Source organism: Ammodytes marinus (genome assembly GCF_949987685.1).
Source record: "Ammodytes marinus genome assembly, chromosome: 14".
Lineage (NCBI taxonomy): Eukaryota > Metazoa > Chordata > Actinopteri > Uranoscopiformes > Ammodytidae > Ammodytes > Ammodytes marinus.
Window position 1 is genome coordinate 6546708 of NC_137218.1, and position 15049 is coordinate 6561756.

The window sequence follows — 15049 nt, forward strand, 5'->3', positions numbered from 1 at the left end:
GTTCTCTGCATGTCACTCCCCTCTCTGGCCCATTTCAACTCTGTCTCTACACTGTCAATTAAGCATAAGAATGCCAAAGAAATATCTCAAAAAAATATATATATATTGTTTTATAGACGTGTGTTAAAGTCCTGATGTGGACCAGGGAGTAACAATTGATGTTATGTGGATTGAAGGAAGAATGGGAGACAGTTGTTTAAATACTTAACCCAATTTGTTATCAAATAAAGAATTTAAATCTAAATGAACTTAAAACACAAACCCAACCACCACCCTGCTGTAAAGGAGAAAACCACAGCTTGTCTGCTGCAAAATGGCACGAAAGGGAGAAATTAAGCCACAATTCTCCTGCTTATATATTCTGCCCCTAGAATCAGAGCTAATTGAATACACCTGTGTGTGATGGAGTGGCTCAGCGCATATTAATGTTGAAAGACCATGCATAATCGGTGACCCCCTCTATTTAACCATGCAGAGACCGCCTGATTTTCTATCATGTGGGGCAGCCTAGGTGACACTTCACGTCATGTTATCTCCCCTGGAACAGCACTAGTATTGTGATTTCTCGCTCACTAGGCCATCTTGGAAGGCTCTTTATCGGTCTCTACTAAGCCCCCCACCCCCTCCCCCCATGTAGGGTTTATGATCCTTGAATATAAAAAAAGGAAATATCATACTGTGTAAACCCTAGGGGGCTCCTGGTCTTGTTAAATGGTCTCATATTACTGGGCTGTTGTAGGAACATTCATAGTGATCATCCCAGCTAATGGCTCTCAGTAGATGGCTGCCTCGTAGCGCTTATAGATTAACAATCATCATCTGCTTGTAATCGTGTCCTGACCTCCAGAAAAGAACAGGCGCTGATTTCTGGGAGAAAATCTGAGATAACAAAACGCAGCAGATAAAAGATGAGGAAAAAGTCAATGGTTTTAAGACAATGAAAACAGCCTTAGCTTTCAGTGCAGAAGCCTTTGTAATGTTTGTAGCCTACAGACACACTGAACCTAAGAGGACGCCGAGTTTAATATCTAAAAAATATACTTTAGTGGAATAAAATGGCATCGCAAAAGCATTTAAATAGTGTTAGACTACTGCTCATATGTTACGTATAGGCTTTCTTGCAGGTGCCCTGTTCTTTGGTTCATATGTGACTACAGTAGTGGCTCTGCTCACTTTGAGTTTTCCTATGTTCATGGAAACAACAGGTCGGCAGCAAGCAGCGACTCAGGTTCATCTCCTGCTTTTATGCTGCTCACTGATTAAACACCTGAGTGTGATTGAGTGAGGCAGCACACCTGCTCACTCAATCAGTGGCTAATTAAGAGGGGGGGGGGGGAAGAACAAACTAAGAAAAACACCCAATACACAAGCCCATACGTAACATCATATCTGAAGTATTTCTCTATTGTATACAGAGCTTTTTGCCATTTAAAAACGGTCTTGAATCTTAGCACAGGAAGGTTACATCAAAACGGTACATCAAAAAATAAACTCACCAACAAAATGAAAGTGCAAGGCAACACATTTTATTTCAAAGGCCTAATTGGCGTTAAGGTACAGCATATTAAATATGGTTAGTCCAGACACAGTCATCATAGCAGAGTAACATAGCATTCTGTCCTTTTACATGATACATTCAGGCTGACTTTAAATGGGATATTTTTACATATTGTTAATGTGGTGCTAACATAACATAAAGTGAAGGTCTTGTGTCTGCCGCAGGTACGTCCTGCCGCTGTGCGAGCAGAGGTGCTACCTGTCGGACAAACATTGAGTCCATTTTAATCTCCTTTCATTTCTCATAGCTCGCGATCGTCACGTCAACACCCAATTAAGACACTTCATTGATTTCAGCGGTTACCTGTAGTTACTAGTAGCATCTGTGTTAGCGTTGTGTGATAGCCCCCTCAAGGAGCTGTATAACTGAATAATGTATTTTACATCCCTGCACATGTTATATTTCAATAAATATAATAAATAAAAAGTACAAATATCTGAATATTATGGGACCAGATCGTTATCAAAGACATTTTCCTTATTTTTTTTCTTCTTTTGTTGCCAGTAATACATTGCAAAAACCAAAATGGCTGGATCCAACAATGTGATTCAGTGGATGGACACTTTCGTAAATGCAAGGGGGCAAAGAACCATGATTTCAGTAATGTCTTTTAGCTTTGTAAAAAAAACAAAAAAAACAATACCACTGTTATGATTTCAGTTTTAGATAGAAAAACTATTTTGACAGCTGTGTCCTGCTGGCACTGTGTGGAGACAGAGAAAGTAAGCCAAGCTTTTTTTTTGCCCTGCGAACAATTGATCCACATTACATTCTGTTGTTCTCCAAAACACTCGGTACGTCATTCACAATAGAGTCAAACTCCTTCTATTCAGTGTGGAGAGATTGTTTTAGTCGTAGTAGCACTCTGACAAAAGTGTTAGTGCCGCGCGTGGAAGAGTCATGATGAAAAATCACTTTGACAAAAAGACCCTCTGTCTAAAATCCCTTTGCTGCTGCAGGTCCAGGTCTGTCCTTCAGTAATTGACTTTGCCGGGAACCTGCACATTCACTCCGCTGTAGTCCACCATGTACATAGGCCACTGCTGTAGGGGCACAGACACAGACACAGACACACACACACACAATGATAGAGGAAAGTTAGTCACAATGTTAAATAAGTAAACAAAATGCTTTCATCAGTACAAAGAGGTTGTTGACCTTGCCTGGAAACACAGTTTTACTACTAGGTTTCATTGGTTACACTTAAACACACAGCCACTGTTGACAGAGATAGCGCACTAGGAAGCGAAATTAACAGTTTAAAGTATGTAAGATAAGGCTCCTGTTTTATGTTTCTAAACAAAGCAACTGTAATTGAAATGACCATTCCACTTGTAATCACTTTTCAATAACAGCTAGGTTTCAAAACAAATATAGCTGAAATGTGAGAATATTGGCAAAATAAATATGTGAATAATACACAATTTTGGGTCTTCCAACTCACCATGACTGGAATCTGATTGGTTGATAGCCCCAGGTCAGAGGAGGCGGGCCCTCGGTTGCTCTCCTGGACTCTCTTGCGCTTCCGTCGATTGGTCGAAGCGTTTGTTCCTACTGGACATGTAAAACAAATAAGTTTTAACTTTCATTTGGCCTTTGCTGGACACAGATCAAATTACAAGTAAAATCCAATGAATTTATAAGCCTACCTGTGTTACAAGCTTGGCTACAGATTTCTGCAAAAGGTCTGTGGGAGAAGAGACAAAGCCTTGGAATTTCAGATGGAATATCATTTTCCCAATCAAAATAACCTTTTTTGTAGAATAAAAAAAACAACTGGGTGATTAGCATTTCATACCTAACAAAGAAAGCAATTTTGCTTATATAAGACTCGCCCACGTTCTTTCATCATAGCTTAACTGCTTCCTGCGTCAAAATATTGTTCTCTATATATTATTATTTACATTTTTGCTGCTAAGGAAGATGTATGCTTTGACATCTCCGGCGGGTCTGGATTTAAATCCAAAGCATAAATAAACCATAATGAGCTTATAACTACCAAGGCAAAACAAAAAACTAAAATTCCCTCTGAAATCCACAGCGCGGTGACAGCTAACACACTGTTGAATATTCAAGCGCTTCTCTCTCCACACACACACACACACACACACACACACACACACACACACACACACACACACACACACACACACACACACACACACACACACACACACACACACACACACACACACACACACACACACACACACACACACACACACACACACACACACACACACACACACACACACTCACTGTAGCTGGCTCTTGATGTTGAATGTTATTTCATCTGCGACTTGAAGGATTTTCTCCAGGCACATAATGTCGTAGGTGTTGGGGTTTCTGAAGGGGATGTCGTCTGGAAGGCCACTGACTTCTACAGACTCTGGACTGCCCCGGATCAGCTTGTAGGGCACCACCACGGAGCTGTCCAAGCCCAGAGCCTCGCCTAGACCACAGTGCACAAAGATAACTTGATTAAGAAGGACACAATACCTGACTGAATTTAAAGGAGAAGTAAGCGATATGGTCCTTTTAGCAAACTTCCTGTCAGTGACTACAGTTAGCAGTCCCCTCCCTCTTCCCTATGTCACTACCACATGAACGCGCAGCCTTTTTTCTCAGATAGTGCCGCGATGGAGAGCAGTGAGTCATCTTTCACGGGCACAGAGACCCGCCTCTTTATAGCGCTCTGTCTCCTGATTGGATAAAACGAGCGGGACACTCAAACATTTTATCTGGCAATTGCTACAAAGCTGAATGACTGGGAGACTTGTGTTATGAACTGCACATACTGTTTAAGTGATTGCTGTATGAGTATAGAGTAATTTAATACGTATATTAACAAAAAAATATCACTTACTTCTCGTTTAAGCTATTTGATCAGGAGGACAATTGCTGGGTAGTTTTCTGCCAGCTCTATTAAGATATTTCTTTTTACTTAATTCATGCAAATGTTCTTATAAATAACACTAAAATGTAAAGTCAAGACTTTGCCTCAAAAATGATAGGTTTGAAATGTGTTTAGTAAGTGCAAGCTCGCTTTTAACTTTAACTTGGAAAGAGCTGCCTGAGGAGAAAATCAGCCGAATATAAGAAACTCATTATTTTAATGGCGATGTGTTCTGTATTTAGTCTCTCATAGGACTTACATTAATGTCCAATTTAGTCATTCAGGGAAGCAAACAGTTGATATTTCTTTTACATTACATTTAAGTGTAAAAATAAATACACTCAATTTGAATTTTTAAGTTGTGATATTTTGTATTCAAACGATGCCTTTTTAAATCACTCCTTTGTACCACTTAAAAACCAATCTGTTCATACTAGTGGTTATTGGGTAAGGCGTTTGGTCCCTGGCCTTCAATGGAAGCTGCTCAAATTCAAAGCAACACAAACTGAAGGTGATATATCACACAGGAGAATCCAGGTCTTATTTACCGTATTTCTTGTTGAACAGTTCCTTGACTTGCTCTCGAAGGACGACTTTCTCCCCCATGCGGTTAATGTCATCATCATCTGTCGGGTAAAAAGACACGTTTCAAAATAAGAAGAGAATCAGTTCGTGAAAACTTTCAAAATAAAATTCCCAGAAGAAGCAACAACAGGAAATGTCTGCTAAGAAACATTTGAGTACTCACCACTGATGGAGGCGTAGGCCTTCTTTAGTAAAGTGACACGTCGAGGTGCTGGTAGGAAAGAGGGATCTCATGTTACTAATAATATTGCATTACATTTATATTGTAGACTGTTTGACATTATAGTTAATTAAATTAGACTGCATGATAAAAACAAACACACATTACCTGGTTTTGGAATGAGTCCTTGAAAAGGTCTGCAAAGAAACAAAGAAAGTGATATGAGCAGGACGTATAAAGTCGTGTTGACGACATTTCGTCTGCATGTTTTGTATGATGTCATTGCTTAAGACACATGACCAATGAAATGCAGCGCGATTTGGCAAACATGTCTGTCAACATCTATAGTTACAGAGTACAGTTACAGTTTTCATATTTTTTTTAGGGTTAGGGTTTTAGTTTTTTTTTTTAAGTATTAATGGGCAAAGGCAATTATTTACAGTACATACAGGTAAACAGTTATACAGTAAGTAATTTAGTATAAGTCTTGCTAATGCAGCACTGCCCTAAAGGCAATGATTCACAGTGAACGCTAACGGTTTCAACTTTTAACTCTTGTTTCATTTCACGTCTCCATCTGCTATAGAGGCTGAGAAATAAAGAATTTAGTGAACGTTGACATTCTGTGAAGTTTTTCAAAGTACCCTCAGGTTGTGGGAGGTAGTTTTGAAATAACGCTTATGTGTTAGAGGTTTTAGACCGACTTAGTTCTTATTGGGTTAAGTTTTAAAAGACATGGCAAAGATTTAAGTATTTGAATTGAATTGAAATGCTTTAATGCAGGAAATTACAGTGTCACACAAAACAGCGTCTGGACAGACATAACAAACACACATTCCCTCATAGCTAAAATACTTATTTATTAAATTATAAAACCGTATGGCAGGTGGTATACAGGACACCTTGAGTAGTAATATGTCCCTCATGTCCCACCTGGTGATGGTGAAATTGATTTTGTCAGCCACTGCCAGGATCCTCTCTAGGTTCTGAGAGCCGAATGTACAGGGTTTCCTGAAGGGGATTCCAGGGGGCAGGCCCTCGATGATGACAGAGTCGGGGTTGTTCTTGATCCTCTTGTAAGGCACTTGGACGGGATACTTGATGCCCAGCGCCTCGCCGTACTTCCTGTTGAACAGATCCTGGACCTGCTCTCTCAGCGTGTTGGCCAGGTCGATACGCGACAGCTTGGACTCCAGGCATTCTGCAGACAGACGAGAAAAACAAGATTATTTTTGGGGCATTTTTGCTTTATTAGACAGTCTGGAGAGATGGAGTTGAAATGGGGCAAAGAGGAGAGGACATGCAGAGAACTGACCCGGGCGGGATTCGAACCCGGGTCTGCTGCGGGGCCTTGGCCCGACACACACACACACACACACACACACACACACACACACACACACACACACACACACACACACACACACACACACACACACACACACACACACACACACACACACACACACACACACACACACACACACACACACACACACACACACACACACACACACACACACACACACACACCAAGAAAAACACTTTGATATCTCATTTATGTTTTCTTTAGAGTCTGGTAAAGTCATACAGCCATCGTTTAAATGTTTACTATAAGGTAAGACACTACAGGCATTGTTTTTTCAAGTACAGGTCAATTTAGAGATTTTTAGCTATTTTGCATCTAAGCAATACTCTGAAGGATATTCCAGCAAGATTTTTCATATTTTGTCAATTGTCTGATTTATGATACATTTTCTTCTTAAAAACATTCTGAAGATGTAGGGGAGAACGGGGTAATTTGTCACATGGGTTGGATGTCACAATCGTTATATCTTGGAACCAGAAGGTGCTGTCTGTGAAATTTTGGTATGTAAATATCCAGAATTGGGATCAGAGGTCACCTACATAGTCTTCCTTGGAGTTAGACTGCTGAATTTGAGGTGAGACGACTGTTTGTGTTTTTCATGTCATATTCAAAATATTTAGCTCCTCAGTATTTTTCTTCCAGGCTTTTACACAATGGGTTTATAACAAAACACTTGTCACCCATACAACGTGTGAAGGGTAAACTATAGTTTAGATTGTGGTTAGCAAGCTAATTAGTTGTCAGATGGTTGTTGGCCTTGATGCTAGCAAGAAATTCAAGTTGGGGTTGGTCGTCACATTTTTTGGGGGGTTGGTTGTCACATGTTATCTCAAGGCTGCAGCCAGAAAAGGAACTCAATAATGAAAGAAATTGTCAAGCTGCATCCTCACTGACACCCCAGAGAAGGAAATAATAGAGCAGGAAAAGGCAGCTTGCATGCAAAAGAAAAAAGGGCAACAAAATCAAAACAACCCAGTGCATCCCAAACTGGACCAGCTGCCAAGGCTACAGAACGTTATGTAGGCCTATTTGTCAACTTGACAATGCAATTAAACTTTCAAATTTAGTTCTACTTGCTTGCCTTCTTTTTAAGATTATTCCCATTAAGATAACATTGTGACAAACAACCCCATAGTGTTTGACAACCGACCCCTTGATGGGGTTGGTTGTCACAATGTGTAAGGGTGTCTTTGATGATTAATTTCTTCTTTATTACAATAAGATAGAAAAAGTGAGGGTTACACATTTCAAGCCAACACCTTAAGCTTCAATTTAATGTAGGAATGACTATTGAAAGATGTTTAGGTGATAAGCAATTCTCACTAGAGTAAAAAGTGTGCCTACTTACCCCGTTCTCCCCTACATAGTAATGTTGTGTCTAAAGTAGAAATTCAGAGACACTAATATGTTGTAAAATTTGCATATTTATTTAAAAAAAAAAATTAACGGAAGTAGTCAACTGGTAAAGTTTCATTATCAAGTCAAAAATGTTATCCTGTTCACCTGCAATGTCTGGCCTTAATAATGATGGCTATAAACATCAATGCATGAAGAGGATTTGTGTTTACAACCTTCAAAAGTGTTGACCAAAACTCACCTGAGAATCCGGGTCTCTTGGATAAAGCTGCAGTGTCCTCCGATTCTGGAGATGTGTCCTTCGCGTCCAGCTCTTTGGAAAAAGAACATTTAGAGGTTGAATTTTTATTTATTTTTTTTCTAAAGATTTACTGAACACAGCTGCACCTTGTTCCAGGAGCTTTGTCACAAATAAACGGGTAGAGGGACGTCCTCCTTTTCTTTCAGAGGAGATTTTTTTTTTCTAAAATAGCACATAAACTGGATTTGACCTCATAATATCATGCATGCAGAACACAGTGTATATAGCATCTAAAAAGCTGCATTATGAGTCTTCCAGATGGTGGAATTATTTGCACACAGCCTCCCTGCTGCCTCCTAAGATACCACTTTATCTTCACAGCCTCAAATGTTACTAAATAGGGAACGGCAGCATGTTTACATACCTTTGAAATATATATAAATACTGCATAAACAGCAGAATGGGAAAATGGTGCATTGCTTGTGTGCAGAAAGTTAAATGCGACTGATCAAGAAGAATCACAGATCCGGATGCTTTAAAGGCAATACATTCACTGTTTCTAGACTTTCTGAAGATTTTTTATTATTTTATTAACTGATATAATTTCACATCCTTGAACCCCAAAGCATCATGGTAAATGAAGTGTCCTAAATTGCTGAATAAGACAGCCGTGACAGCTGCCATTGAACGCACGCACGCACGCACGCACACACGCACACACGCACACACACACGCACGCAGGGCTGCTTTTGCATCTATTTGCATGATTAATGACTAAATTAAGCAAAATTACAGGACTATAAACACAAGTAATTCATGACTATTTCTTCACAGGACTTTTAAATACTTTATTTTATTTTATTGCAAAGTGTTAGTGAATAACACACACAGCGTTCTGATTTAATTGTTGTGTTGTTTGTTTTGCATTCTTCTCTAAACCAAACCCTTGTGCATCTGTTCCTGAATTTCAAATAAATCACTTAACATGAGGCAAAGTACAATTTCATGTTATGTAATGTATTATCTATGAGACGGACATACCTGGATCACAGATGGGCATGGGAGGCATCTCTTGTTTTACTTGCTCAGTTAATAGCTCCGGCCTGGAGACAAATAAAAAGATTATTTACAATGCAGTGAAATAAATCTTAAATTACACTGTCTCATTACAACCTTGTTTAATTGTTAATAAGCAAACAATGGATAATAAAAATGTGTTAAAGTGGCTACGAGGAACTTTCTGTAGTGTTAATTGTAGTGGCCCCTTTGGACAAAAGCTGTAGTGTGTTTTCTTGGTAAGCACACCCAGACAAAGGCACAGTAAAGGCAAGGTAAAAGCTATATAAAAAATAGCATTCTTTGCTCTGATGGTCTCGTTTGTTGTTACACGTAATTTATGATCGTCAGAGGAAAAATTAAACTGTTAAAAGACATATTTCTCGTACATATTTACAGCTCCTCGTAGCTACTTTAATAGACAGCTGAAATGATCCCCAGTACACTATAACACATCACATGCACATTACTCTACTTGCTACTACTCTGTGCTCTCACCTTTTGATGACAAACTGGATGTGACTGCTAGCAGCTAGGACCTTGCGTAGTTTGGCGGCTCCGAAGCAGTTGGGTCTCCGTAGGGCGATCCCCTCAGGCAGCCCCGTCACGTACAACTCCTCTGGGTGCATCTGGAACTTAGAGTACGGAACCTTGGCTGGTTCTGGAAGGCCCAGGGCTTCAGCTGAGGGGAGAGGACATGGAAGGAGGACATGGAATATGAATTACCTTTTAATGTAATCATTTTAACCTCCTCATCTCTTTATGTCCACCATTATCTTGGATTTTCAAAATAAAACCATACTTTCATATAAGCAAAATGAAACTTAAATAGTAAATCAGATCCAAATCCAGTGTTAATGACTATACAGTGGTTTTGCAGGTGTATTGCTGTTTGCTGCAAGCTTTTGGCCACCGCAGGTCACTTACCGTACTTAATGCTGAATAGGCTCTCCACTTGTCTCCGCAGCTGAAGAATCATTTCACCGATGTCCTCCACCAAACTCCCCGCTGAGAAGTCAAACACAAGATCGATATTTACGCCCAGAGGCATCAACGGAGAACTACAAGGTTACTGCAATCCAACCTGTGTGAACATCCATACTTTTCGCTCTCGCCAACATTATTCTGACTAACACCACCTGCCCTGCTCTGACCTGGTAATGACAAACTGACTGTGCTGTGTATTAATCACTGCAGACCTGAACACACAGGCATAGGAGAGAAAGAATGGTAAAGCTGCAACAAAAAAAAGTGGGGCTAATAAAACAATGTCAAAGGTTTTTCTTCAGGTGTGATGCTGCGACTAAAAGCCACATATTAACTGTGCAACACCTGAAGGCAGCGCAAACAACACATCTGTGGAGAAATGACCGCACTATCGCAATAAATCACCCAAGAAGCTACAAAAGAATTTATTTTAAAGCCTCAGAGCCTAGTTAGTGTGTACTACTATCTGTAGGTACGTTTGGTAAGGGCAAGAATGTATAGTCGTTACATTCTATTCAAGTCTTAGACTAGATCATATTTTGCATTTCTTTAATAAAAAAATATTTATTTAAGATTCATTTTTGGCATATTTTTCTAGGCATGCTGAATGCGTGGGTCCACCTCACCTTCAGAGGATCTCCTGACGCTCTGAGAGGCCGCACCGGGAGACAGAGCTTCAGCTGCAAGATCAAAGAAAACCATGAGACCAGCAAGAACATCCATCAATTCAGGCATACTTGAATTAAAAACCTCACAATATAAGCCGTTAAATAGCTGTGAAGAGTTTCCTAGTAACAGATAATGTGTTCATTGTAAAAGAAATGAGTTTGATCTTCTTTCTTTTTTACTACAACTGTATCTTTCCAGATATACTGTATAGCTGTAAAGACAATATTCATAATTTATCATTTGATTAATCTTACAGCACAGTCCTGTTAGTGATATAATACAATAATTGAATAACATTATAAAGTTGACAAATGTAGTATTGTTGTATCATTGCTATGTGCTATCTTCACACACACACGCGCGCGCACACACACACACACACACACACACACACACACACACACACACACACACACACACACACACACACACACACACACACACACACACACACACACACACACACACACACACACACACACACACACACACACACACACACACACACACACACACACACACACACACACACACACACACACACACACACACACACACACAGGCCCTGAGAGTCATGACAGAACAGAAGCTATGACTCTTTTGCCAAAAGCCTTCAGCTGCATAAACATCCAAAGCTCAGATAAGATGTAAACATCAGTTGTCATAACAGCCGGCCTGGGACTGGATATTGAGAGATGATATGTATTTCAGTGCAGCGCTGTCATATATTCTCCGGCTTATCATTTGATCGAGTGCTTAGTGCACCGCGTTGGTAATCCTGATGCGTATTATTTCATTCCAGTCTGCCTCCAAGTAACACATGAATGGATTTTTCATTTGGAATGTTTGAGGTCCCCAGGAGTTCTCAGATCTGTTATAGTGAATAGAATATATGTGTGTATACTGTATATGTGACTTTAGTGTTAAATTGAGAAGAGTCACCTCTAGTACATTACAGTAAATGTGCTCTGAGGAACTTTCAGTTTGTGTTCATTCTTGCACCCCCTTTGGATAACAGCGGTATTGTTTTTACTACACCAGCTGTAGTTCGTGAGTGAGCGTACCCATGACAAAGGCATTAAGAAAAACACTAAATAAAAATAGTATTCTTTGCACTGATGGACTTGTTTGCTGTAACATGTAACGTATGATCATCAGAAGAAAAAATTTGACTGTTTCAGAAATATCTAAAAGTTCCTCGTAGCACCTTTAAGCACATCTAGGCATAATCACACATCTATTGTATTTCACTACAAATTATGATTTATAAAAAAATTAAAGAGCTTGTAACAGCAAATGATACCAAATGGGGATATGTGCTGCACTTACCTCCATTGTCTGTCCTTTAGTAGGTCATTTGTGAAAGAAAAGAAAACTTAAAACAAAGCAGCACAATCAAATCAACATAAAAAGCCTCCTGAAAGCCCAAGATCACATTGAGTAGACCATTCATTCTTTGTAGTTAAAGCACTTTTCTTTTTAAAGAGCCTCATTTATATGTTATCCACAAACAACTCAGAATCACTTTTTGAAATTTGAATATATTTTTTTTTATAAAACCCAGCTTTTATTGTGATCTCTTTTGTGCAGGACACCGTAAAAGTGTCAATTCACCAGGAAGAGCAATGATTACTATAAAATGGAATGGATTTTTTTTTTAAATATGTAGAAATATTTCTTCAAGTGAAGAATAAATGAATAAATCATAGCAAAACCATGTTATTTACAGATCATAAATGAGGCTGGTACGGTGTACAAAGAGAATGTGGTCTACTCAAATGTCTCGGTAACTTTACTCTAGTCAGCTATGTTTTAGAAGTCTTAAAACTGGTAGCTGGAGGAAGGATGTGGGGGGAATTTATAGGATATTTGAGGGGAAGTTTGGTTTCTCTAACACATATACTAACTGGGCAGGACTACAGGACAACACAACTCAAAATCTGAAAATATGCACAATGTATCAGTCTCAGGTAAAAGTTTAAGTGCATACAGAATAATTGAAAAAAGCTGCAACTGATAAATAGTGCAATTCACAGATTAGAGCTAGTTTGTAGAGGACTGGGATTAGAGAAGTAGGCCAGGGGTTTGGGAGTGGGGATTCTTAAGGGTCTGGGATTCATTGTAGCTACTAGTGTCTTGGGGTCGTTTGGGTAAAAGGTGGAAGTGGGAGAAGTGGAGGAAAAAGTAACTGAAGCTACAAAAAAATAAGTGTTTTCATACGTGTGGCATCTTATTTAGCTCCCTAAAAACAACCCAGCCAGAGTGTGGGGTTTGGCACGGGGGGCGTCAGTGAAGCAGTGAGGCAGTGAGGCAGTGAGGTGGAGCTGGCCTTCCAGTAGCTGCTGCTGCAGGCTATAAGAAGGAGGTAGAGGCTGATGGGTCTGAGGTTACCTGCGTGGTTCTCCATGGGGGTTGGGGGAGCGGAGGGCGACGCTGCAGCTGCCACAGGCTCACACACAGACTCACTGCTGGGCTCCTCACTGCTCGTGCTAGCGTCTGGAGGAGCAAAACAGTTCAAGTCAATTAAAAAAGCTGTATTTTCTATAACATAGTGATAGAAAATTGCCTTCAGTGTGTGGCTCAAACAACATAAAAACAACATAAGACTCGGATAAAATCACTCAACAACAACAGTTGGCAGTTTGTTTTCTTTACAAGCTTTATTGTGTAGCACTTTAAACACAAGACCACAACAGGAAATGTCAGGTAGCTAATAATGTATTTCCTGTGTTAGTTTCTGTATGATCAGATGTAAGATTGGCATGTCTAAATGAGCCGAGAGAAACGGTGCATTCCAAAACACATTGGACAGACCACACACACAGTATAATGTTTTATAAGAAGTGTTTTCAGAGAGTAATGTTTTGCTTAAAAAAAAGCAGTGCCCAGCTGCTTCCCCCAAACTCTGTAATGAGAACCTTAGAGGATTGTCTCAATACAAACGGTTGAGACGGACCCTGAGGCAATAAAACAAATAGAAACTTGTCAAATCTGTGCTAGCCAGGATTTTCATGAGTGAGCCCGAATCCCCAAATTGGCTTCAACTGACAGGAGTATCCCATCCACACAACTCCATTACAAATGTCACTTCATTTGTATTTATCCGGATAAAACTGAGGTGTCAGGTGAGGCCACTAGCAGAAAGCGCCCAACAGTGTTCTTAACATCAGGGAAGAAGTTACTTAATTCAAAGAAAATAACTAACAAGGAATGGACCTTTTGCCTCTCCTGGGTGTGATAACCATAAGCGTTTATTGAGCTTACTGATATTAATTTGCTGAACACTGCAAAATTCCATTAGGCAAAGCTGTTGCTTGAATAACAGACACCAACAGACGAAGACAATCTAGAGGTATAACAGTGAAATACACCCTATGAAGCTTATGTCTTGTTAAAGACATTATAATAGTCCACTTTGGACTAGTAGTGACATATTGGTGATTGTCTATGAAAACTACATCTCTGGATATTGTGTTGGTATAATTTAAGAAGTAGAACAGTCTCCATAGCGAATGGCTGGTCTCACTTACCCGGCACTGTAACTTGAATGATTTCCCCATCCGGAGGCTCCGTTTTAATCCTTTTCAGAGGAATGCAATCTCCTGAAGGACCTGCGGGGCATTGGAATAGTTCATTTCAGCTTGAGTCCCCATGGGTGTGTGTGTGTGGTGCCGTGGTTAATAGCAAGTGTTAAAACAGGTTTACATAAGTAGGTGATAGAATGTGTTTGAAGTAGTTCGGACCGCAACACATGACGGGTCAATTTCTCTAGGAGACTTCTAAGGGGACTGTTCGCGATGGGGTTTAAAGCTTCATTTTAGACCCCGGGCTTCAGTCTTCTGTTATTTCAGATGGCACGGTATTCGAACAAGGAGTTTTTATAGAGCTACAAATGCTTTTAATAATAAAATTCATGGATTTAACTTTTATGTAATGGTGATTTTCAAGAAGTCAAAGTGGCTTTACAAAGCAGAGCCGAACAACATACAGACATTTATATTTGCACATACCTGCTTCACAGTCGGCCAGGGGACTCACGCATGCACTTGTTGATCTGTGGAGTTGAAATATATATTATTTATATAGAAATAAAACATATTCAGTTGACTACCACATTAAAAAAGTTAAATAAAAAAAATTAAAAACTCAATTAAAAATACATGAGCCATTTT

The 15049-nt window shown here is 39.6% G+C and overlaps 1 protein-coding gene across 1 annotated transcript in view; it reads right to left on the minus strand.

Moving 5' to 3' along the window:
* Window positions 1-1554: 1554 nt before the first annotated feature.
* gtf2ird1 (GTF2I repeat domain containing 1) overlaps window positions 1555-15049 on the minus strand; it is a 32537-nt gene continuing 19042 nt past the window's right edge. The window contains exons 12-27 of the mRNA XM_080041723.1: window positions 14888-14931; window positions 14408-14488; window positions 13269-13373; window positions 10835-10888; window positions 10149-10229; window positions 9720-9903; window positions 9207-9268; window positions 8166-8237; window positions 6133-6400; window positions 5368-5396; window positions 5203-5250; window positions 5003-5080; window positions 3818-4010; window positions 3208-3245; window positions 3003-3112; window positions 1555-2601 (exon numbers count right to left, since the gene is read on the minus strand). Of these exons, the coding sequence (XP_079897849.1) occupies window positions 2533-2601; window positions 3003-3112; window positions 3208-3245; window positions 3818-4010; window positions 5003-5080; window positions 5203-5250; window positions 5368-5396; window positions 6133-6400; window positions 8166-8237; window positions 9207-9268; window positions 9720-9903; window positions 10149-10229; window positions 10835-10888; window positions 13269-13373; window positions 14408-14488; window positions 14888-14931 (1516 nt within the window). The 3' untranslated portion in view covers window positions 1555-2532. The remainder of the gene's footprint in view (window positions 2602-3002; window positions 3113-3207; window positions 3246-3817; window positions 4011-5002; window positions 5081-5202; window positions 5251-5367; window positions 5397-6132; window positions 6401-8165; window positions 8238-9206; window positions 9269-9719; window positions 9904-10148; window positions 10230-10834; window positions 10889-13268; window positions 13374-14407; window positions 14489-14887; window positions 14932-15049) is intronic.